At 34.9% G+C, this 26345-nt stretch overlaps 4 protein-coding genes across 12 annotated transcripts; 2 read left to right on the top strand and 2 right to left on the bottom strand.

The window, feature by feature from the left end:
* The first annotated feature begins 40 nt into the window (after positions 1 to 40).
* On the top strand, positions 41 to 1626 carry LOC124183202 (protein C10). Of its 2 annotated transcripts, XM_046571377.1 has the most exons (4): positions 41 to 207; positions 415 to 589; positions 749 to 925; positions 1028 to 1626. In XM_046571377.1, exons 2-4 carry the CDS (start codon positions 550 to 552, stop codon positions 1159 to 1161), a joined length of 351 nt encoding a protein of 116 aa, XP_046427333.1. In that variant the 5' UTR covers positions 41 to 207; positions 415 to 549; the 3' UTR covers positions 1162 to 1626. The 2 variants fall into 2 exon arrangements, with proteins under 2 accessions (XP_046427333.1, XP_046427334.1); XM_046571378.1 differs by lacking the exon at positions 41 to 207 and having other exon boundaries at positions 256 to 589; positions 749 to 930; positions 1028 to 1165.
* LOC124183197 (epsin-2) lies at positions 1331 to 15536 on the bottom strand. Of its 7 annotated transcripts, none has more exons than XM_046571368.1 (14): positions 15398 to 15536; positions 12351 to 12402; positions 10237 to 10329; positions 9841 to 10099; positions 9508 to 9707; positions 9375 to 9420; positions 9097 to 9259; positions 8815 to 8944; positions 8687 to 8719; positions 8327 to 8411; positions 8201 to 8209; positions 7511 to 7903; positions 7240 to 7422; positions 1331 to 6367 (listed from the first exon to the last, which is right to left on the bottom strand). In XM_046571368.1, exons 3-14 carry the CDS (start codon positions 10327 to 10329, stop codon positions 6249 to 6251), a joined length of 1713 nt encoding a protein of 570 aa, XP_046427324.1. In that variant the 5' UTR covers positions 12351 to 12402; positions 15398 to 15536; the 3' UTR covers positions 1331 to 6248. The 7 variants fall into 7 exon arrangements, with proteins under 7 accessions (XP_046427324.1, XP_046427323.1, XP_046427317.1 ...); XM_046571367.1 differs by lacking the exons at positions 12351 to 12402; positions 15398 to 15536 and adding exons at positions 6873 to 6893; positions 10860 to 11261; XM_046571361.1 differs by lacking the exons at positions 12351 to 12402; positions 15398 to 15536 and adding an exon at positions 10860 to 11232.
* On the top strand, positions 15488 to 17136 carry LOC124183201 (oxidized purine nucleoside triphosphate hydrolase-like). Of its 2 annotated transcripts, none has more exons than XM_046571376.1 (4): positions 15488 to 15616; positions 15853 to 16035; positions 16361 to 16506; positions 16849 to 17136. In XM_046571376.1, the coding sequence occupies exons 2-4, from the start codon at positions 15884 to 15886 to the stop codon at positions 17025 to 17027; spliced, it is 477 nt and encodes a 158-aa protein (XP_046427332.1). In that variant the 5' UTR covers positions 15488 to 15616; positions 15853 to 15883; the 3' UTR covers positions 17028 to 17136. The 2 variants fall into 2 exon arrangements, with proteins under 2 accessions (XP_046427332.1, XP_046427331.1); XM_046571375.1 differs by having other exon boundaries at positions 15511 to 15616; positions 15879 to 16035.
* Positions 17137 to 17641: 505 nt separating this feature from the next.
* Positions 17642 to 26323, bottom strand: LOC124183193 (leucine-rich repeat serine/threonine-protein kinase 1). The gene has a single exon (XM_046571357.1). The coding sequence runs from the start codon at positions 25605 to 25607 to the stop codon at positions 18234 to 18236; it is 7374 nt and encodes a 2457-aa protein (XP_046427313.1). The 5' UTR covers positions 25608 to 26323; the 3' UTR covers positions 17642 to 18233.
* Between the last annotated feature and the right edge of the window lie 22 nt (positions 26324 to 26345).

Raw genomic sequence — 26345 nt, 5'->3', positions numbered from 1 at the left:
TCTGGTAGTAAGCGTGGGAGAAACTGGCAACACAGATGCCTGTGTCAGCAATCTCGATCCGGCGCCCAGTTCAAATATAATGTCTTGTTATTATCATAAAGTTAATAAAAGTTTTCTTACCTTCATACCTATAATTCTCTTGAATTTCATGTATCAACAAAAACAGGCCTGTTACTGGAATAGATAACCAGATAAATACCTACAACGGTAACTCGATCGAAACTATTTCATTGGCTAATCATTTTAATGCGATGAGTCATAACGGAGCGGCATCTCTGTGAAACCGCTGAAATATTTTTTCGACTTTGCCAATTTTTGTACACGATTTCATCAACAATATACCGCCATAAAATTTAATCGAAACAAAGAATATAGTGCGTACTTATAATGAAGTAATGTAATTTACTTTTTTAGAGTTGGCAGTTTGAAATTTGGCGCCTCATCGACGACCAAGTTACTGTCAATCCCATTATCCAAGCCCGGTGACCAGAGAACTCACCTTTCAATAATTCCTTTAACAACGTACAAATTGGGTATAAATAATTCTATATGGCATCGCTTACACAGTTTACCTCTGAAACAGCAAAAGGTATTAATTTTTATACAATGTAATGTAATACACATTGGGTCGAACATATAACCTATGAAATATGTAAAATAGCCAAATTTTAGTTCTCAGAAACAAGTAGAAATTATCGAATATTTAGTCATGAAAATTTGTGAATCCTAATTTCTTTACGTTATTTAGCTGCATTAACAGATATTCTTGCGGCGTTGAATTCACCAGACAATGTACAAAAAATAACCGAAGCTAAAGAAAATTCTGGGAACGAAATGCTGAAGATGATGCAGTTTGTTTTTCCAATTGTCACGCAAATTCAAATGGATGTTATTAAAAATTACGGTTTCCCCGAAGGAAGAGAAGGTCAGGTATAAGTACCTCTTACCCTACGCAGTCCGAACCAATCAAAGAAACATATTAATTTTGAAATGTTTCGTTCAGTAATAAGCTCAGCTTTTGTTACAGGTACCGTACAATTTGCGCAATTCATTAGGACCCTCGAACGCGATGATCCTGAGATTGCGCAGCTTCATGGTCAAGTTCGTGCATATTTTTTACCACCTGTAACTATAAGTTCGTCAACAGAGGCATCGCTTTAAAATTATCTTTCATATTTTTAAATGCCAAAAGTATTCGCTGATAAAATTCACAGGAAGGTATTTGGTATTCGCAATTATTAATCAAATTATATTATAGATACATATTAACTAGGAACGGATTATAATTATAGAACTATTTATAATATACATGTATAAAGCATTTATTAACTTTAAGGCAAGTTCTTGTGGGATCCCCTATTCATATTGTTAAGTATAAATTATTACATTTTCTTTTTCACAAATGTAGAATTGTATTGTACCGTACAAGTATAACTTAATAAATTACTTTTCATCAGATTTATAATTGTTTCCGGTTGAAGAACCTGATAAAGAAAATATTGTTCATTTCTAAAATGGAATCCGCAAACTTATCTCTACATTTTTTTAAGTCTGAGTAACTTCACTGAATATTTTAATTTATACTAGACGAAACATTTTTACAACATCAATTCGACGACTATCAATTTGGATGAAAAAATATACATAAGCTATCTGTTCAAGTCTGTTTTTGTTTAATTATATTTAGAATCATTCCTACAAGCGATCTGAAGTTATGTTATAGATAAACTCCAAATAAACTTAACTTTACTTACAGAAAATACAAACAAGCGTCTGTGAATCCGACATTGCTAATAATTAAATGATTAATTCCAATCAAATCACGAGAGAAAATCTATTTTCGAACGTTACACAGTTCACTGGGTGTTATAAAAGTATTTCAAAACGGTTTTATCAAAACAGTACATTCATAAATGACGAGCCGCTTACTACTTAAAGTTAAATTAGATTGTAACGCACAGAATACCCTTAGCTATCTGTACATGCAAAAATCCAAATATACACTTAAACAACATAGTAGTGGTTAGCTTTAGGAATTGGTAAACCGTGATTAATTTACTTTATTACATTTTCAACCAATGATTCGTAGTTTTTTTTTTTTTATTATTTAGAATCGTCCGTTTAGTCTTCGAATCTACAATGAACGTTAGGCAGTATGATGAAACACCTTCCACTGTATGATTTGCATATTCGGACGTATAGTAAACACTGTGTTCGTATTTAAATTTATGATATATTTTTAGTGAATTAAACTTCATCGGTAGTTCATATTTGATGTAAACATCAAATATGAAACACTACAATTATTATTTGCATTTTTACACTCAAATCTTTACCTATACAGGTTGAATTGCTGCAAGCTCCAATGATAGATTGAGCCCAGTTGAATTACTGCTTTACAGTAAACCAGATGAGTGATCAAACGAATCATATTGAAGCAATGAACTGACATAGGAATAAGATTTCGAAGGCATAGTATAAGAACCTCGTTTTCGTTACTGAACATTTTGATTCTCTTACTTTACTGATATTAAACTATCAAAACCTTACTTTGATAACGACATTGACGTTGCTCCAATGTGATTTACCTGATCACTTGTTTGATTGACCGCCCCTACTGACCAAGTAAGCTTCTCGTGTTCTCGGCATTTAAAGTACCTCAATGAAATGAACATTTTAGGAGAGAGTTTGATGTAAGACGGTTAAAATAAATGTGTTCTACTTTTTTTAATTTGCCATCAAACAATTTGCACCGAACATCCCAAAACCAAAAATTAATCGGATTATTTTTCTGGTTCTGTGTAAGAATATTCAGTCCAAAACACGGAAAAATGTAAGGGATGTGCTATTTTTGAAAAATTTGCATCTTGTACAATTTTTTGAATCCAGATCTGAATATATCTCGTCCTAATGGTTCAAGCACTTCCAACGATCGCTTGACTGAAATCTCTGATACGACTCTTTAGTGACAAGATGAAACAAAGCGTAGAGCTCTTCTTTGAGAGTACGTCAATATTGTTTTTTCACCTGACTAATATCAAATCACCTTGAATAATAATAAACTCCGAGCAATGATAAGAAGTAATAGAAAAATTATATAGCTAGGAAAACAAAAGTAAAATTAAAAACTTAACGCGATTTTTTTCGTTTATTTAATGGTAATGGTAGTGATAGTGATAATATTAATATTAATAATCATAATAATAATAAATATAATAATAGTTATACTCATATAATATAGTCTACTAAAATATTTGATAGGTAATATTCAAATTTCATTTCCAATATCCATTTTCATTAATAATTCCATCGCACTGCACTTTGATCATCAACCCAAACAAGCTAATGAAAATATGCTTCTCTTATCCACATAAAAATGAATTCACACAGTGAAAATGTACATTGACATTTAAATCAATCATCTTGAAACACTTCCCATACCTTACAGTACATGTACCAATATCTTATATTGCACGTTGAATTTGAAAATTTTATTGATCAGAATACATATAATAAAACCTTGGCACAGCTATATTTTTGATTCGTAATTGATTGGTCGTCCATTTCTTTATATTCCCTAAATAGTTGACAGTGCTACGGAACTACTAAATTAACTGGAATTTTTGTAGCACAAGTGATTTAATCTGCAATTTTACTAAATTATACGAGGATTGGCGTTGTTAGAGAAAAAATTGGTAATAGGCGAATGCATTTTATCGTAATGGTATCTCATAGAAAACTATTCAAATTCGCATCAAAAAATTTTCGATACGCTCATTTGCAATGCGTCCGATGCTTAGATTATATAAATACTTTCACACCCGTCTTTCCTTCAACGACAGCTTCATTTTTATGTGAACAACAATTTTCATCACTAGCAAAACTCACCAATAAAATGTACAATCGTATAATTATTATTATTTAGTTAATCTTAAATATAAAATAGCAACCAAAACAGATTATTATACCTGCACCAATTGATTGATCGAGTAGTAGTATTAAGCTCACCCAATTTCAAAGATTACAGGTGAACGATATACATATAGTTTACAATGTGTAGATTTGAGAATTCAAATCTGGAGACTGGTATTTCAAGGGTTATCTTTGTATTCAATTTTATGAAATATACAAGCGATGTTTTTGTAAAAGATTCTAACAAAAAAGTATTCTGTTATAAATAAAGCGTAGAACAAATTTAAATTCAATTCGTATAGGTATAATACACATTTTCAATTATTAAATGCAAAATAAAACATATCCTGGTCACTTCACATTAAAAACATTCAACACAATAAATACTGTTCAAGTTTCATGCGTTTTAAAGAATATAACCAAAAAATGATACACCATCTATAGTTCACAGACATCGATTCTTTTGCAAAAACACCGATTCTACAAAGCAAAATGACAATGCATTAAATCATATTTTACCTTAAATAATTATACAAACAAGGTTTTGAGAGATTAACACGCAATAACATATTTACAGTTTTCATTCTTTTTTTCCTACATGTCGAGGTAAAATTGTGAATCTCATAAATGAGAAATAAATTAGTTAGATTTACTTTGTATTGTATTGTTTTCCTTCATATTATTACTTATATATTTTTAATTTTTTTCGTTATTATTTGTTTTATGTTTGTGAAAGTAGGCCAAGTTCAATAGTAAATCCAAAGATGGACAAATGAATAATCTTCTTTATTCGTTCTTCGATTACAAGGCTACTTACTTTTAGATATGAATTGAATTGTAAAAATTACCGAAGTTCTTAAAGACTACAGTACAATTGACAAATGTGTGTCTAACCGCTGAACTTGGGCTTTCACAAACCGATAAAATTTTGTCAGGACAGGACAGATTATATGACCCTATTATGTTAGTTCAGTTGGATATTTTTACATACTTTGCAATATATTCTCCTAAACATTTTTCTCATTCAATTAATAAATCCTTATGAACAAATTGCAAAGAAGTAGGTAAATACTCATTTTATTCCCAAAAAAGCAAATGTATATATGTATATATATATAGGTGTATATTTGACGGATGAATGACAAAAAATTTGTCGAAGCCCTAAATAAGGATCACCCTAATATGTGTATACGTATGTATGGATGTGTGTGTGTGTGTATATATGTATATAAATAAATATATATACACACACACGTACTTATGCATAAACCTCAGACTGTTTGTAAAATAAATATTTCAGTTCAATTCTACAACCCGTTACTACATTAAATCATTTCGTAACATTATATACCTGGGCTTCTCAATTTATATTTCAAAATTGAAGATAATTCATTGCTCTGGAGAGTCGATTTTTTTTTTATCTTATATTTGCTAACTTATATCAAGTCATTTGCTAAAAAATTCTTCAGTTTCAAATCTGCATGGTATTAATTACACCCATGTATACCAAACACCAATAGAAAAAAAAGTTACAATTATCATATGCGTAACAATTCTGAGAATGAAGAACAACAAATGTTCATTATTTTTTCGATCCGTAACAACGGTTCAAACCAGAAGTATTAATAATAAAAAAAATTGATTCTTCAACAGTGATAATTTCACCGAGGTTTGGGATAAAATGAATAACATCGAAAAAAAAAACACCTCCTTCTGAACTACAATTGACACGATGCAGACTTGATCACGTGTATTAAAATATCAATCATCTCTCCCATATCTGTACCATAATATTGTAAAAGCATATAAACTTGGCATTACGTTTTCCAAATTCGTTTCCTTGTTCCACGCCTAAAATGATTCAATAGTTTTATTTTATAAGGTAATCTTCTTATTATAACACTACTCGCTAGATGCAATTGACATCCTTCATTACTACAAAATATTACTGAATTGACGAATATCGCGACTGATTATGAATACTGAATAAAGTTATCAAATGAGTTTATTGAGTATAAATCAAAAACAATCAGTCATGTTATACCAATTCGAACAGTAATACCAGGTTATAATAATAGTAACCTGTCTTTTCATGATCGAATTATGTCAATACATAACAGTATATGATTTGAGAAAATTTGAATAACGTTGCGCCCGAAATTTTATGCTTGACGAAGTAAATTCAGTTCGTTCTGACCTATCATACAATATATAAATCCATACCATACCTCATATTAAAACTTGTCTATAACCAAGCTCCTAATAATATTCTCAACTATTTTTTAGAATACGATGTGTTCGATCATTGGTTCATAATCATTAGATTCTCAGTTGCGCTACGAAAGAAATGGATTTGCTGCAGTGCCTGACCAGGGATCCTGTCGGATTTGATTAATTGTTGGACGAGGTGGTGGTGTCGCTGCAGCAAATGGATTTGCCAAATACGGTACCGTCACTGTAAAATGTATCGAAATTCGGACAATATTACACAAATGTACAAACTTGTTTTAAATTTCCTGGCAATTGAAGTAGGAAAGCAATTAAAAACTAAACGTTACAAACTAATTAATCAACTCATTGCACTGTATCCATAGGTGCAAAAACATATTGGGTAGCTTACAAATATGGCATATGCCCATTAACAAGCTTGTGGACTTTGAATAAAAATTCCACTTCTAGAACAACAGGATGCTAAGTACGTTGAAGAACAACAACTACTAAGTATGCAAATTGACTATAAGTCAGAGGTAAGAAACTGGAAGGAAAATTTTCGTCTCAAAACTTGAATCAATAAAGTTATATGTGAAATCGCTTACGTCCGCAAAGTTGTATAAACGAAACTGATTTACATTTAGCGACAGGAATTCAACATTCGTTTTCGAATAATCAGCGATTATGTGTAATACAAAACCTTTTCCATGCATCGTTCACCATGCATTAAATTGAACCAATATACTCACAAAGTTACTTCCAATGAAATGCTGTATGACAAGTGTTACATGTAAGTTGATAAAAATAGTATTGCTGACAAGCGTGAAAAACTTATAAAGGAATATAGGTTTCCCCATGATTTCATATTGTTTATATTTTGTGATATTTAATTTCTGCATAGTATAGATTTTGAATATTTACATATTTTACTCAAAAATTGATCGTAATTTTTTTTCACCTAAAAGATACGGAATTTTATTCAGAATAATTAAATTTACTTGATTATCATAACTTTTCGACTGGTAGTAAAGATAAAGGTAAGATAGTAAATCAATTTTGTTGCTTTTAAATTGATATCAAAAACCAGCACGTCATTAAAAACAAATTTTTACTAACCTGTAGGTGCCGGAGCAGGTGGTTTAACTGCAGTGGCACTAACAAGGTTGTCCAAATTAACAAGCGCCGAATTTTCGCCAAGGAATGATTGAGGAGTTTTCTTAACAGCTCCCGTACTTGCAGAAAGATTATCACTAAGGCCTCCGAGGTCAAACGGATCTGGCGACATCGCAGTTCCTAGCACTATTAAATTTGTAAAATAAATATGCAATACCTGTGAAGTTTTACAAAGAATTTCACAGGATATGTAATTTTTTTTTTAAATGCTCACTGTTATTGTTGACTCCATTATTAGGTTGCGGACTAGTTCTCAGCTTGTCTCTGTTACTGATAACGTCAAATTCATCCAAATCTCCAAGCGGGCCGGCCACAGGGTTTTGTTGGTTTTGAGCACTAAATTCGTTAAATCCGCTTCCACTACCATTGAAACCATTAGTCTGACTGCTAAAGCCAATATTTGACGTAGGCAGATTGAAACCGATATTTTGGGGAGACTGAGCTGTAAATCCAATATTCTGAGTAAGGGTAGGATTATTAAAAGACTGTGACGGAGAAGCAAGGGCTGAGCCTTCGGCTCCGGGCGATGGAGCCCATGGATCCGCAGGACGAGGAGCAACTGTTGCTGGTGACACCACTGGAGCTCGCCAAGGATCCACTGCAGCAGCTAAAAATTAAGAAATGTTGTGTGCAATATAAAATAGAGAAGACTAAAATATTAAACAAACACAGTAAGCTGTTAATAGAGGAGATCTCTCAAAATTTTGAAACACGCGACGAAATGAAGATATGAAAGGCAATGGATGTAGTGATTCATTAGCGCAATGTCACCATTCAATGTTACTAAAATTTTTCAATCACGTAAGCAAAGTACCACACGTATATGGATTATGAATCAGTACTTAGTTACATATTATGAAAAAATGGCATGAGGTAATATCAAGAATATCATTTGATTATTTACCTGACGACGCTGTCATCGAAATTTAATTATGATTTAAGCCCATGCAAAAAAAAAATCATATACATGTAATGATAGAAATCAGTATTTCAAGTAGGAACGAGGAATTGCTTATCTTAAATTACTTACTCGGTCTTTGTGGAGGAACTGGAGCCCACGGATCCACTGGAGGTGAAGCGCTACTTGTCGGTACACACCATGGATCAGTATGTGGCTAAGAAATTAGAAACACACCTGTATTTAGTTAACATTAAAATTGATTTAAAATTTCCTTTCCATGCACAGAAAAAAATCAGCTACTTGTAGATGAGCTTTACAGAAATAAAACAGATGTTTCTTTTTTAAATCCTTGATTATTAGAATCCTGTATCTCCTCTTTTACGCAAATTTAGAGACGTGAGCTCGCATAAGAGTTCACTTTATCCTTGAATAGTTTCTCACAATTAAAATTATAGGACTGAATGATTGGTCAATCAGCTATCAACATACCTCCATGCGGTAAAAATGAGATATGTCCAATGACTAACGTGCAGCATGCAAATGGTGCAATATTTTCATTGGATGAATGCGACATATTCAATTTCCAACTTATTCGTGTCTAATAATTATTTCCTTACCTGAGGTCTCGGTGGAGGTGCTACTGTAGGAACACCCCAAGGATCAACCTGAGCAGATGAGCCACTTGCCTCTCCTAAGTTTACATCGAGTAAGTCGAGTACGTGACTTTGCTTATCAGACGGAGGTGATCTGTAAGAAAGATTGCAAGCTTTCATCAAACAGTTTTCCCAAGGAAATTACAGAGTCACAGTTTGTTTTTTACTACAACCTGTTTTTGCTGATACCTCTTTTCAAATGACTAATAAAATAATTGTGAGCTGATTTCACTCATTTACACTAACTTGAAATCTTGCTGACTCTGACTCAAAGCCAACTGTAATCTGACATCATCACTACGCCGTCTCTGCTCTTCTTGTTCAGCCTCTTCCCGAGACATTGCAAGAGCAAGTTGTAATTGGAGTTCTTCTTCGCCAACGGTTTGTGGTCTCGCCGCTTCCAGCTCAGCTGAATAATTAAAAGAAAAAATTGTATTTATTGAAAATGAACAAACTTGATATAATTAAATTCCAATTTTTCAAATTTTCATGAAGCAAAATGATACAGCCAAATTAAAACTTACGTTTGGATGCTGATTCTGAAAGTTGACATGGCTCCCAGTCTTGAAACTGAAATTTTATGAAAGATATAACAACGAAATGAAATAGAAATAATTAATTGTAGATATATACCTAATGATTGATTTTTAAGCTTACATCGCTACTCATCGGAGACATCGTATCTAATCCATCGCTGCCGAAACCACTCAGAGATTGTGCAAATCTTTCCTTTGCTTTCAATGCGCGTGCTCTTTCGTTTCTCAACCGTTCATCGTCTTTCAATAATGCTACTAGCTGTTTAGCTTTTTCCCTTACATTAATTCCTTGATCCTTAGGTCCCTCCATGTATTGAAAATCTGTAAGTAATTAAAGTAATTAATAGTTAAAATGGTCTTAGTTTTTCTATCAGACAGTCAAAGCACATATGAGGTTGTTTTTTATTTATCGATTTTTTTTTCTGCTCTGATCCATAATTGTAGAAGAGCTCACCTTTTAGAGTCTGGATAGAAAAGATGTTTTCCCTGCATTGATGAGCCACTTTTTCTGTGCCAGTTTTAATTAAATATTCCAGAAGAACTAATGCTTTGTAAACGTGCCTCCAATTCTTTCCATGATCATTAAGTCGTTTCCAGAGCATTTGCATTATTTCTGTAAATGCTACAACGTTGTAAGTCAGATCAGCTATTTCTGCCATCAGTGTACTGCTAGGACCCCATGGATCATTGCTTGTGGCCTTGCGCACTGCTTTCTGTAAGATATCAAAGCGAAACATCCATTATTACCATGTTTTTCCTTTCAGCATTTCTGAATACGGAATATCATCTAAAATGTGTAGTATCTGATAAGCTCAAAATAAAAGTATTCAAATAATTGAATTCTGATTACCTGCGCGTCACTATAGTTATGAGCAAGATTTTTGATGTCCCGTCGGATACCTGCCAGGTTTACCTGCATCACATCTTGGCCTTGTCTTCGCATCTAAAATGTTTCGCAAATATTAGCTATGTGTTGTTTTTCCTTTTTTTTTCTTAAAATATATGATACGTATTTGATAGGTGATAAGAGGTGAGACAAGGTAGGGCTAATTACGGAACAAAAGATACTCAAGTTCTGCGTTTGTTTTGCTTTTATGAAAAATAGAACATAACTTCTGGTCAAACACATATGTTTATGATATTAAATCTTTTAATAAAGAAATTACTCTCCTCGATATAAATACAAGGCCAACTGGTAAAGGATGACGATAGTTGCACAATTAAATAATGCTTTTTGTAATATGTAAGACCCATCATTCACAGTGTATTTGACCTTGTTCGAGTACTACATTTGAATAATCAGTAGCATAGCGTTTAGATGTTATCATGGTTGAAATAAAAATTATTCTCGAGTTTCAAAACAACCCAAAACATGACGATGAGACAAATTGGACTGAAGCCGTTTGTATTCTCAGAAATTGAAAATGAGGAAAATTTATATTATAATAAATGTGAAAGAAATTATTCACACACTTTTCCTACCATAGGCGAATATTCGAGCTTCCCAGTCTCACGATCAGATCGGTCATGAAAACCCATTCTTCGGGTAGGGATTATGTTATTCATACACGCAATATTCATTATTCAAATTAGTGAAATTCAACGAATGTATAATTTTTTATCAATAAATTACTTAAAACTCTAATGTGTTTCAAATAAAAGAAAGCTGTGCCTCGTAAGAGCAGGTAGACACATGGATGTTCTTCTTTAGAAGTATACTTAGCAACTGAGTGACCCCAAACGTTCTGCCAACGAGTGCGAATAACAGCACTGTTATAACGAGCTGAGTAAATATTGTCACAGGCACAGCACACTTGATTGTGAATTATTATACTCCAATGACGAAATTATCAAATGTTATTCGAATCTCTAGATATCGTGAGTTTGGAGTATGAGAACAGCTTGTATTAATTACTAATTACGAGCAAATATTCACGTTGCAAACAAAATTTCCAGCTCACTGAATATTAATTTCAAATTACGAAATTTGTAAAAGCAGAGCATACTTCTTTTATTTATAGATCCTAAAAATTCATGAGCTTACAGTTCGTTGCGCTGATTTGCTTTTCTCCAAGTGTCTTTAATTTATAAAAGAAATATATTGTAAATTCGTGCCAAACATTCAACATTCATATGTACCATGCAAAAGTTTAATAAATTGTCCCTGACCTACTCCTGTTGGCGAAGGTCTTGTTAAGACATAAAGAGACTTACTGACTCACATAACTAACAAATAAAACTAGAATAATTTATTTACAGATCTGATGAAGAAATCTCATATTTCTACATAGAAAAGTCTTTTTGTAAAATTTTTTGTCTGGTTGCGCATACGAACAGTATTTACTCCTCTCTCCTGTTATAATTGTAGCGAGCTGTCAAACTAAATTGACATGGAACACAAGAATATCATGTTATAATACCAACAGAAACTATATAATTCTATGAAATCGTGATGTTAAAAATACCAGGTTTGACTGTCGCTTTATTTCGAAGTCTGAAGCGAAAAATGCAAACACTCAAATAAAATTATAAGAGATAAGAGGTACAAGGTAGGTAAGATGGCAATAGCGTCTGATACTTTCTAATCTGAGGTAATTGTAAAACCATACAAAGAGTAATTTAAGTCAGAAGTATGTGATTTTTAAATAATAAAAATACTTTTCATAAACAGTCACAATTGAAATTGAATAGTTTATTATTCAATTATACAGCTTTATTACTCAGAGTCTGGTGGCATTTTGCTAATTACATATTTCGAAAAGTGTATTCAAAGGCAATACATGAAAGAACGAATGGCAGGCGCACGTTTAATTCAGGCTTAAAATATAACTTCATATCAAACGGCCAAAAAGCAGACGGATAATTTGTACAATGTTAACTGAATGTATGAAAATTCTGTGATAAATTTTTGTGTTACTGTCGATTGGGCGAAGATTTAAAAACTATAAATAAAGATTTACTTACTTTGGTAAGTTCTTATTTTCGCGTCTCACTCTTACTAAATGTCCCCGCACAGCTGCAAGTAATTAGAAATTAGTACTGAGAATGGTTGATTCACAAGTCTGGATTCTCCTATCACTTATTATCAGAAAGTGTATATTATCAGGTTCAGAGATCTAGATAGACTCCTAAGACAAAGAATTAAAATAAGGTTTAGGAGTAGGTGCCGCAGTAATATAATCACAAAATATAACATCACTGAGGCAAGTCGAGCATTAGAATCCTTCTTGTGTAACTCCATCATTGTTTAAAAAAACGACGTACTTCTTTCCATTTATTGATTTGCTTTTATCCTTTGTTGATTGAATGCAATGCTACAATTAATTAGGCGAGTTCAAATATCTTGATTACTTAATCATCTTCGTCGATCTTTAAATACAAGTCTGCATGCTACATTTCTTCATTGATTAAAACGTATAAATAATTGAAGACCTCTACGTCAGTCTGTTGTATTGAAGATTTTTCATCACACTCGATAAACAATGAAAGACTTATCTCATGACGCACTTGGTATACGTACACTCTTGGGCAAAAGTATGACTTTGAATATGGAATTTAGTCTCAACAACGCCGAATATCACTATCTGACAAGTATTGTAATATACCGAGAAGGAACTTCTTCCTTAATTCTCAGAATTGTAATGAAATTTACGTAAGATGCTGTATTGTTATTTTGTTGAATTGTACATTCACACAATTTAGAGTGTCATACATGGATTTAGATTTACAGTAGACAGAGGCTAACGAAGAGTTCAACTGACAACGTATCACGATCCACAAATTAAGCTGATGTTGGTCAACGAGTGAGTTACTGTTATTTCAAAGTAGCATAAGCTCTTGAAAGTTACGATTTTAGCATCAAAGACAGTGAAGCAGTTGGTGGAGAAATATTGCAACAGTATGAACTTGAGAGAAGTGGACTACTTTCTGTTAGATAAAATCCTGAGAACCCATACAAGCAAATCTAGTAAATATACTAATAAACATTACGTGAGTGTTCGTGTAAAAGATTTAAAATTGACTATTCAATTTCTACACTGCATCACAGCTCTGTTTGAACTAGAAAAGTACCAGTGAATTCCAAAAATAATTTCAACAGGTCTGTGGAATAATTCAATTGAAGAAAAAAATATATCATTTTAGCATACGAATGCAATCAATTGCTGATTTTTTTTAATATCCAAGGCACAATTGAAAAACATGAAGAGTAAATAAAGAGTTGCGCGTCACTTGTACTGAGGAAAAATACAAGTTTGCTTTGTTCTGCATGCTTTGAATGCCAAATATATTGGTCATTGCTATCACGTGAACAAAAGTACTTTGAAAAAAACAAGCGACTCTGGACCTAAGGCCAAAAATAAATGGAATACTATTGTTATTGTTATTTTTCGGTCCAAACACGTCAGTTGAATTCAACTTTACACAGTCTAGCGGTAAAGTCAATTACATAGTCTCAAGTAAGGCTTCTCAAGTAAACGTAATATGGCTGAATGGCCATGGAAATATTGATCTACTTCACGTTCAACTATTTCCCAGTAGACAAAATTCAGCACTTTCAGTTCGTTGATAACATAAGAAAAATTAAATCAGGTTGAAGTTCATAACGTTGCTGTGACGATACATTTGTAGGAAAAATAGTTATTTTATAATTTTAGGATTGCCTGAAATCAAGCAAACTATCGTAACGCCGAATATACTTGTACTTTGGAAATCAAACTAATTCATAGTCATCGTGGAATTGCGAAATTATGATTTCTGTTTCAATATTTCATTACATTGATGTCACTAAATTCAACCTTGTAAGCATAATGTAAAAAAATTAGTTGCGGACATTATCTGACGGTACAGACACACGGCACCTATTATTGTTACATTTTTTACATTTCGTTTTATGTCATTCATTTCGCCGTTCTATGTTAGGATAAAGGCACTATTGATAACAGAGCATTCCAGTTATCTCGGTTGACAGGGCTTAACATAAGCTTGAAAGTAAGCAGTATGTTATGATCTCATAAATTTCACAGAGTGACTCATTTTTCGAAAAACAGTCTCATTTCCATCTTGTTTTTGGGATAGTGTGTTTTATCAAGTAATTAAAAGTAACGTCGCCTAATTGACGATGGTCTGTTGTTGCTTAGTGACATTTGTAGAATTTCCGTCTCAAGATTTTTGTCAGGGCAGCTTCTACCAATCATTAATTATTTCATTGGAACAGTGTGACTAAGGAAGTGGTTTAAAAAAATAACCATCATCATACGTAATTAATGGCAAAAGAAGTGACAAAAGAACGTTTAAAAATAAATAAAGTACGAACTTTACAGTAGAGAATATTGACGGCAACAGCAAATGATGCACGGAATTTAAAGTAATAAATTTTTCAGTATCCGACGTAAATACGATTGGAAAATAATGTAATAGAAATATTGGGTAAACCGTTGAAGTAATGTTTCGATGAAGGCATGCTCTGAATGATCAGACACTTGTCCTTGTACGAACATTCCTAAACATGTACATACACACACTCCTTACTCGCACTCACACACACACACACACACACACAAAAGTTTTCAACAAATTTCAATGCTGGATACGTACGCATTAGTGACGTTTACTATCCTTACTAAGTAGTGGTACTACTACTACTAGTACTACTAAAAAAAACGGGATATGTCAGAAACTAGTTTGACGTTTGTAATTTTCTTGGTTATACCCGATGGGGGTGTCAGAGGTAGACTGAACGTTTAGTAATTCGATGATAATCATCGTGGGGTTATATATTATGTTCTGGAAACGTACAGCATGTTTATCAAAATATTTTGGTAGAGACACACGATATTGTGTACGCAGGCGAAAGTACGCTCGGCCCAAAATCTATTGGAAAGAGCACCGAGGGAGTGCATTGGACTCACTAGAGAAACATTCTAGGTCCCGTCATAACATTGCGTGTCAAACGGGCGGTGTTGTTACACAGATCGTTGATAATGAACAACTGAATATTCCGCGTTGCTTACCTCGTTAGATACTTAAAATTTTACACAGAACTTAGAATGAAAATGATGAGAAAACAACATAAGAGGTAAATTATCACAAGTTCATTCACAAGCACTCTGACGAATCAGCAACTATGAACCAAGATGGCCCCTCTTTCCGTCTAGCCGTTCCTCCTGTCTACGATAAGTCATCTGTCAACTCTCCTACGCTTGCCACGGACTTTTTACAGCATTCACGAGGTATTACTTAATGGTAATCGGAAAATTTACAGTCTAACAGACGCTTTGAATACTCAAGTCGACTGGTTTGATGTCTGATGAGAAAAACGTCGAGTCAGGGACGAATTGTTGAAAATTGCACCAAGCACGTGTCATAACTCGGAGGTTTTGGCGCGTATTTGTCGAGTGTGCTTGTCGGTCACGAGTTCTCGAGCCCCGATAAAATGGTCCATTATTTACGTATCATTTTTTTTCAGATTAAATCTGCCTTAAACGATTCTAGATCAAATGACCGCTAAGAAAGTCTTCTCCCTTGTTTTCGTGCGAAATGCATCTGAAATATTGCTCGGCATGAAGAAACGCGGTTTCGGACAAGGAAAGTGGAACGGGTTTGGCGGCAAAATTGAACCCGGTGAGACGATACCTGAAGGCGCTGTGCGGTGAGAATTTCCTCTACTTTCTGTTTATTACGTATTTCTGTAATTAAACATGTAGGTTGATTCATAATTCAAATTAACAATATGATTTTCGTTCAACAACTTTGTATATTCAACTATAATAGCGTGACAATTAACAATAGTTTATGAGATACAATTCAGTTACAATTAAATGTTAGTCATAAATCAGAATCCGTTCAATTAAATTGAAATGAAATTTTAAGAATAACATGAAAACAATCTTAAGAGATCACTTCTCTTTCTTTACGTTTATCGTGATAACTTAATCGAGAACAATTTAATTTAAAACGCTATTTAATACTCACAGAGAATTGCAAGAGGAGTGCGGATTGATTGCGAAAGAACTGAAGAATGTTGGCCTGCTTGAATTTAAATTCGAAGGGGATCCCACACTTTTGGAAGTGCATGTGTTTGAAACCCACGAATATCACGGAAGTGTAATAGAATCTGAAGGTAATTCAATTTTTACATGTAATGATGTTGATACATTCAAACACATACCAATACAATATGCATAGGTATCACAATTTTGAAGAGTACTGTATTTGCTCTGTTGCTTGTTAAAATGTGCACTGAAACTTTTAACTACACAAAAAACGAAAAAATTTTCTAGTTTATAGCCTAAGAATCTTTCTTGGTTTATCATTTTCTTTTCCAATATTTCTGACGGAACAATAATCATCTGTGTCTCTTACCCTACTTTAATAAATAAATCTATTTAGTTATTGTTTTTGTTTCCTTTTATTAAGAATATAACATTATACTGTGTTTAATATAAAATATTTAAAAATCTAGAAATGCTACCAAAATGGTACAACTTGAAGAATATCCCTTTCAAGAATATGTGGCTGGACGACGAGCACTGGTTTCCATACATGCTAAGAGGGGAATTCTTTAAAGGACATTTTTTATATCGTGGCGAAGATCTTATCCTAAAATATAATATCCAAGTCCTGGATAAGCTATCAGAATAGCTTACAACCTGAGTCAGTCCACAGTATTTTACACACACTTTAAGAATCTTCAATCCAAGAAGTAGATTTCTATGTACAGCGTAAATGGTACCTAAGCAAATACTAATATTTATCTCATTAATCAATCACCTTATCGTATAAATTCCATATAATTTATAGTTATAAAAAAAGTATTTGCTCAAAACAAAACGGTCCATGCTCATATTCTACGAGTAATACATTAAGATGTGTCTAAATTAAGGAACCAACAATCATGTATGTCAGTTTGTAGCAAGAATGTGCATTTGGTTAGCTTTCTTTTTTAAGACAATTTATTTATTATTATTCTATTTGGTAATGTTCAACTCGCAGTAGAAATACTCATAATTTCTAAATAAAATTAATAAGAATAAAAATAAAATCTAAACTTGTGTCCTAATAGTTTTAAGTACACAATCGCTAAAAATATAGGGCTAATACGATAATTTAGTTCTGTGTTAAAAAAGCTGAAAACCAGTTTATTTTTTCACAATACAACAATTCAAATTGTCATCAGTAATGTTCTGACTCCATGCAGTCAATAAGTCTTTATGAGTTAGCTGTCGCATTCACTTATTATAAATATTCGAAACTAGGTAAGAGATCAGTGACTAATAATAAATATAATATTAAAAGTATAGTTATATAAATCAACTATTGGAGCTACCTCACTCTAAATTTAATTAATTACTTTTGTTTGTCAGTAAAATATTATTAAATCATATCGATACAACTTGAACACATCTGTATATCTTTTTTCGTTTCTGAATAAATAAAAATTGATCCGAATTATGATTCGTCAATATTTTAAATATAAGATCATACCAAAAAGCACCTGACTGAACTAGTTTCTACATGAAACTAAAATTTCAGTTTCAAAATTGTCATATTTGGAAAGATCAATAAAAAATTTCTTCTTTTACATAATAATTCAAAGCTAATCCTCGTTCGCTCACTGTTTTACCTATACATAATATTCCTATATCTACAATTGAGTGCAGAAAATCCGAGTAATAATTGCTTAATGTTATTCATTGTAAAAATTTTAACTAGTATCAATGGTTTACAACTACATGACCAGATATGACCATCGGAAAAAATAAATAAATAAATAAATAAAATGGACAAGATATTAGCCGTGATTTACTACTAACTAGTCACAACTCCGAATAATATTTTTAATTAAATTCATGCAGCTGACCAGTGTTCAGCTCGCCACAAAAGCGTGTACATATTATGCCTCAAATCTTCATCCTCTGTGCTATGGACGGGATAATCTGTGTATCGTGAAATTAAACTCCGATATCCTTGCCCGACAGTCGCTAATACTACTCTCTTTTTGTCGATTGATTTAAATGAAACAATTTGACATACTTTGCCCTCAAAAGGTCGGAATACTGTTATAGGTCTCAAAGAATTGCATTCCGCAACAACAATGCAGCCCCAGGTTGTACCGATGTAGAGTTGATTCATAAAAGTTTCGATGGCAGTTACTTGGCACTTTTCTGTTGTCAGGTTTTCCTCTATAGAAATAGACTTGAGACTTTCTGAACATGGTACTAGTTTTGACATATCCAATTTGTTAATTATCTGACGCGAGTCAACGTCCCATTGATAAACAATACATCCCGGATACGTGTATGATAAAATAGAATTTTCGCTACTTAATAAGTAGGTAGCAAAAATAGTTTTAGACGTCGCTTCGCTTGAGAAGTGTGTCAAACTAACTGTGTCGACTAAGTTACCATCTTTTAAGACATAAATCGATATAAACCCAAAGCTTTCACCTGTCCACAGCTCTATGATACGACGTTTCTTATATACAGCTGCTAAGGAGTAAAGGTTCTCCTTAATTTCTGTAGTTATTTCGGTTTTTTTCATTTGCGTTAATGAGTTTGATAGTAAAAATAGCTTTCCACTGTGTAGCGCAACTGCGAACTGTTTGATTTGTTCCAAGTGAATTAAACCGACGACGTTTGATTCTTTGTTATGGTCAGGTTCCATGTTGTAACTAGCTACACAACCGAAATTATTTCCCAAATATACGTGAATTTGACCTACGTTATCTCCAATCCATATATAACCATCCACTCCGCACATGGCATATGGTATAACAGGAGTTTCAATTCGCACATGCTGCAGCCAGCCCTTCTCAGTACCCAACAGCATATCAACCTCCCCATTGTTATGCCCAAGCCAGATTTCATCCCCTACGACATTATCTTCCAACGACTTTTTTGTCGTTGTTATAGCTGTTACCTGTGTTCTTTCTGTTAGCAAAGTCACGTCAATTAAGTGAGTAAATTCTGGTGCCGACGCAATAGACACAATCTGACTAGCGGTCGGTCGATCCTTAGGATTTTGAGCCCAACAAATTACCATTAAATCTAAAGCGTAGCACGGATGAAGAGTTTCTCTGTAAGTTAATGGTGGCCGGCCACCTTCCAAAATACATTCTTTAACTGACTCGTGTCCTTCAAATGGTTGCCTAAGGGTCACAAGTTCGTAAACAAACATACCGAAAGAAAATGAATCAACTTTTTCTGTATACTCTTCCTCGCCGTTATATTTTATTATCTCTGGGGCCATGAAGCCTTCCGTTCCACCAAAGCCTTTAGCCCCTGAAGGTAACGTCAATCTGGAAATTCCATAGTCGGCAACTTTCACATGTACAGGGTGGTCAAGATAGCCTTGGAAAGGCAATGGTAATTGCCAGACTAAGACATTTTCTGATTTCAAATCCCTGTAAATAACGTGCTGCTGATGCAGATACTCAACTGCTTTGGCTACCTGAAGAATAATGGACTGCAAAGTATAAGGATCTAGCTTTGCTCCGGATCGTCTGTAATTCTTAAGTGCATTGTCCAAGGCTCCTTCGGGCGCTAAGTCTAGTACCAGAGCCAATGGACTGATAACAATTCCAACCAGAGGTACAATATTAGCGTGTTTCAAAGTCAGAAGAATGTTCAACTCTTGCCTCGCTGTGCAGTATGCTTTACAAGCGTATTGTAAAGGATCTCTGTCCCATTTACTCTGGGCAGCTTTGTACGCCAAAATAGCAGATTGTTTTGAATTAGGTCCAGGTGGAACAGGCTGAAGCATTTTCATAGCTACATCAGTCTTTACGTTTGTACCTGGCAATCTACAATTTCCTTTAAATACAAAGCCAAATGCACCCCTCCCCAACATTTTGCCTCTCTTTATTTCGTCTGATTTTATCAGATGCTTTGACCCCAGATCCATGAATATTATGTCCGGTGCTATGTGTGACAATGGAATCTCGCAATGCTTGGGACAATTGATCGATTTGTTACTGTAAGCTGATAAAATGCACTCTTCAACCATCCAAGAATATGCCAAAGTACCTTCCCAGTTTGAATTTTGTTTAGAAATATCCGGATGCCCTTCTAACGACGGGATTCGACTCGAAGCTGAACTATCATATCCAACGCCACTGTCGCCATCTGATTTATAACTGTCTTGACTCTGTCTTTCTCGGTTCATGTAATATCGCTGGATATCTTCGGGCAAATGTTCTGTGCTACTAGATTCTACGTCGTTATCGCTGTTGTTGATTAAGCACCTTGGACATGGTATAAGTCTTGTGACTAATAATTTTCCTTCCGATGTGTGGACAAACCTAGTCCCTAATGTCGGGTACCAATCCTCCAGAAGAATATCGATGTGGTCAACGATTAATGCCAATAACTGCGGCATGCTTTCAGGTCTTGGCTCAACTACTATTGCCTGGTAACCCATAGGTTCTTCCTCCATTGAATCGGACATTATTGGCTGTTTTACTACTAGGGTATCTACAGGAAACCAGATTTCTAGAATAGCTGAATTCTTCAAATCCACTGTACACCAAATTCCATCTTGCTTAAGTTTGAATTTGTATTGCCTGTAGTCATGTGGGGAATTTTTAATGCCGTAATTTACTTCTTTCAAACGCAATAATGTTATACCGGCATATCTGAGCTCTAAGCCCGTCTGCCACAAAACCCATTCCGCTTGTGTTTCCAGTAAGCTTGCAAAAATTCTCTCATCAACGAAGTCTTTAAATGGCGCCAAAAAGGACATAACTATTTCGACAATGGTATCGTCAGCGAGAATTCTTGTGATTAATCTTGACCAGAAACCACTGGGAAAATATGACATTAGCAATAACCTAATCACTGCACAGTCTGGTTGCGATCGAGAAGTTAAAACACATTCCGTGTTCATTTTCTCACCAGATGCACTCGGAAATGAAAACATTGGGGATGTTATTTTCTTAGACCTTACATGCCAGCCACGTGTCTTGACTGGGATTTTCAGTATTTGACTATTTCGCAATATATCTTCTTCTGTCGGCAGCAAAGAGGGTATTAATAAGGTTCGATAGTCCCATGTTAACGCAACCTCAAACTTATTCAACAAACTGACGATGTAACCTTGAGTATCCAAGGTCGAGATGGTGGATGATTTGAAAACGTGTTGTATATCGTCTAGCTTCATGATACCGGAACGAGCAAAAGGATTAATTTCCCTGATTGTTACAACATGAGCCAGCATATCGCAAAGCCATTGCGGATCCAAAAAATATAAATCTTTCAAAGTGGCGTCGTCGTAGTGTAAAATAATTCCATTGTCGTGCAAGAATAATGTCGCCTGGTGCAACTCGGCAGGATCTCGAAATGATCTGTGGAGTTTTTGCAGTTCGTTAGTTACTGCCGCGTAGTACTGATCAGCTTTTAACACTGGATCTGCTCCGGACAATTTTCTATCGTGTGCAAGCTGTACAACAACATCTTCCAAAGCAAGATAACTGGCTGGAACTCTTTGCTCTAGCAGCAATTCTTTACTCCCTGGTGATCTCAGACTGAATACAATGTCATAGATTAAGTTACATAGCATTTTAATATTATGCCTCGTTTTACAGCTAATTTCTATAGTTTCCATCACTTTCGGCAAGCCGCATTTTTCCGCATCAACAACGTTTATAAATTTATCACGTATGTATTGCTGCAGAGCTTCGCTCTGATCGTAGGATATATCGTAATGAGTTCCTATAATAATGACTGGAGAATTAGGGGCTCGACTTTGTATGTTAACCAACCATTGAAATATCTCGGACACGCCTTTGAAACCGTCGGTAATGCGCCACACTACTAAGTACAAACTTCGCTTGGATAAAAAGTACTGATGAGTAGCGTAATATTCCTTTTGACCACCAAAGTCCCAGGTTCTAAAATAAACTGGTCCATGAGAAGATTGACCTCTGACTTTCTTTTCGTACAACCAATCGCCAATGTCTACACCTACTGTGGATATGGTTGTACCTCGAGCCGTTTTTGCATTAATATTTTTGTTCCCCATTCTCTTAGCCCAATGCTCAGAAGCCTTCTTCTTATTTGGAACCTCACCTTCTTGACGTAACTGTTCTAAGAGACTGGTTTTGCCGATTCCTTGTATGCCAACAATCATAAGTTTCATTCTTGCATAAGGTTTAGCGTCTTCCAAAACCGACTTCAAGTATCCAATAACATCCATGGTTTTGTACTTTTTTGATTCTATCATTGACTTCAGAGGCTCTTGTAACTTGCAGCCCTGTGTATTAAGGTTCCAGAGTCTAGAAAGCAGCCCCATTTGCGGAGGCAACTCTGTAATCTCGCTGTTGCCATTAATATTCAATACAGACAGATTGCTCAGCTCATGAATGTTATGAGGTATTTCTTTCAGCTGATTATTGCTGACATCCAACATGCTCACGTTTGGAAACAATAAGTACAACTTTGAACCAGAGTAGGAAATTTTCGTATCTCTATCAATATTTTCTTCCTCAATATTTGGAGTTTCTCCATCATCTACTGAAGTCAGCTGAATTCTGGTCAACAAATTATTCGCAAGGACTAGAGTTCTCAAGTTTTCGAGTCGCAAGTGTCTTCTATGAGTGCAGACTGACATCAAGACAACGTCGCGCAACGATGTGGCTGTCTGTCTGTTTCCAGGACCTGTCGATGTTTGAATGTTAGTTGTTGGACAATAGCAAGCTGTCGCAGCTTGTTCCATAGTATCGGCACCATCGACTTGAGGTAAGCTGGGCCAGCAAGAAATTTGGTTGTTGGAAAGATCAAGCTGCTTCAAAGTTGCTGGGTATGACGTAATGTGACTCATTGATCTCAATGAGTTGTAAGCCATATTTAATCTGACCAAGCCAACAGCTAAGCAAGGTAACGCCACCGGGATGCTATTAAATAAATTATGCGCTAAATTGAGCGAAGCAAGGACGGATCTAGTTCCAGGTTCGGAACTATCTGAAAGTTTTTCAGAGACTTGTACAGATTCGGTCCAAACATGGGGGCAGTTCATTTCAATGATTTGCGCATTGGCAATTTTAGTAAACGACTCAAACTCGACGGAATCATCTCTGGGCATGCTGATTTGTCCAGTTAGACTCCTACAACTAGGACTGCTAGTGAGAGTATCTTCTCTTTGTGGCTTTCTGACAATATTCTGTGAAATCTGACTGGGCAAATCCCTTAGCAAATTGAATGAAGCATTTAGTTCTTTTAATCTTGGTGCTTTCCACAAATTATTGGGTAAACATTGAAGTTTATTGTTTGAAACGTCCATAATTTCTAAGGCTTGCAAATCGAATATAAACTCTGGCAACTGTTCTAAGCGATTATCTTGCAAATACATTTCTTCTAAGACTGGGCAAAGCTTGTCCTTGGATGTTTTTGGTTCAATTGTGAGGGTATCTATCTTGTTTTGTGCCAGGTTTAGGTACCTCAGGCTTTGAAGATAGAATATGGTAGAGGGTAAGGAAGTTATTGAATTATGGGAAATATCTATCCTTGTAATTGCATATAATACTAAATCGTTATTTTTGGCATTTAATTTCTTATTGACATGCAAAACAGCATCGTTTAACCACTGCGATCTGATTTGAGAGAGTCTGCATTGTTGGTTATGCCAGTTTATCATAGTTGGAACATTTGGGAACAGTGCAGAGTATGTGACGTTTCCAAAATTAGAGAGAGCTGAAAAATGTGATGACTGCGTGTTGTCTGTCATAGCTTTTTTGTTGATCTTATATTCAGAATCGGGATGAGCTTTTATAGATAACAACTTGGCTGTCAATGCTTCGTCTCGATTCTGTGCAGCTATCTTCAATGCTTTGCATTCGTTATCTACAGCACCATGTTTCAACAATAGATCTGCAATTTTAATATCATGATTCAAGCAAGCTATCGATAGCATGGTGGAGTAATTGAATTCAGTATCACTTTGATCGTATGGAACTTTTACTGGCAAGTTAGGATCAGCTCCTGACAATAACAAAGCTGCGACAATATCTGCATGCCCAGCTTTAACAGCGGCATGCAGAGCAGTTTCAGTATCATTATAACAATATAAATCTAGATTTAACGGAGATACGGTATTGTCATCTTTTTTCTCTAGTGATTTACTCCTAAAGTTTAAGCTGGACATTAGCCTTTGAATACCACTTGAAATTCTACGTTTAGAAGTAGGGAGTGGTTGAACATCGCTTGCATCATCTTCTCTAACTTTTCTCGCCTTGACTTTATAACTTAGGAGTAAATCTATGATTTTAGCATTTCCCAAAGTACTAGAAATGTACAAAACACTCTGCCCTGTGACGTCCCTCGTATTTATATCAAATACCATTTCATACTCAAATTCTCCACTCTGATCTCTATACCTTTGATATAAATGCTGGGGATAATCAAACTTTAATAACAATTCAATTACAGGGAAATGCCCGTTGATAACTGCGGCGTGAATAGGCAACCACTTCTCGACAGTCAAAGATTGTATTTGTTTGGGAAAGTGCTTCAACAACAGTTCAACTATTTCTAATTTCCCTTTGTAACAGGCTATGTACAAAGGACAATACTTGGTCGCTGGATGGATTCTGCAATCGGCACCATGATCTAAAAGCAGCCTTGCTATATCTTTGTGCCCCATTTCACATGAAATAAATAATAGAGTATTCGCCCCGTTCGGAGCCATGTTCACAACAGATTCAACGTCGTTTGACAAACTTTGAATAATACTCCTAGCTGATATCGTATCCCCTTGCAAACAAGCTGCCCTAAGAGACGCATGAGTGGCTAAAATCTCGAGCTCGCGTTTTTCAGCTGACAATTTGAGTAAGCTGATGCACGTCGCATGCTCGCTCTTCTCAGCTATGTCCAATGGTATCAAACCATTACTATCCTTTATAATCAAATCTGCATTATACTCTAACAGCTTTTCAATATTAGTCATATGCCCATGCTCAGCACAAGTGTGCAACGGAGTACGATAATGGCCGCGTGGCCCGCATGGAATATTTGCATTTGCTCCCGCCGATAGAAGAGAAACTAGGCAGCGTGAATTCTCCGTTATTGCAGCTGCGTGTAGAGGCGTACGTCCCCAGGAGTCCTGGCTGTTTATGTATTGCGCGTGCTCTCCGCGAAGCAGATCTTCTAGAAGTTCAGCATTGTCCCACAACGCAGCTTGATGGAGAAGACGTCCTGGAAAATCCTCGTCAACTGGTGTGTAGTCTTCCATCGCAGATTTTTATTTGTTAAATTTTTCGTTCATTTATTGATTATTCATTTACTAAGAACTCTTCTTTTCACAGTTCGGTAAATTGTCACTAGTGACTTGTTATTGTTTACAAATTTTCAACTGGCTAATTTATTGCATTTCGAATGAACATTTTCATGTACCTACTTTGGTTTCAAATTGAATCAAACACAGGTTTAATGATTCTCAGGCATCTATTATGTTCACCCAGTGCCATAGCTGATTTGATAATCGGAGCTTGTCAACGTGTTAGACAATCTTACTATTATGCAATTACTTTGTTGTGTTTGGTGTGAGCGTCCGATGCCGATGTGTTGACGTTGCGTTCGACTATAGTGAAAGCACTTGTGGTAAACGATTCTTTATTATTTACACTATAATTCGTCGTTCGCAAAAGTAAACAGGATGAAACAATCGACATTCAACGTTAGGAACGAACAGTGAGCAGTGAACCGAAAATGTCAATAACGACTTCAACTAATGATTTTTCTCTGTTCGTTGAAGTACCATGAAACGTTGTATCGACTTTACACTGTCTTCTTGGGTTATCAATGTTATCCATTCCTCAACTACCGCTCTATTTTGTGTTACTCGTGTATTTTTTAATTGAACAATGTAGTCCCGACATGCGGAACTGTCAAACACGCACAAGTATACACCAGAGTATACACCACTCACTCCGTTGACGCCATATTTTCGGAGTTGCGGGTCGCAGGAAAT

This window comes from Neodiprion fabricii, chromosome 5 (assembly GCF_021155785.1).
Source record: "Neodiprion fabricii isolate iyNeoFabr1 chromosome 5, iyNeoFabr1.1, whole genome shotgun sequence".
NCBI lineage: Eukaryota > Metazoa > Arthropoda > Insecta > Hymenoptera > Diprionidae > Neodiprion > Neodiprion fabricii.
The sequence above is the reverse complement of the archived record's forward strand: the minus strand, read 5'-3'. Positions and strand labels throughout refer to the sequence as shown.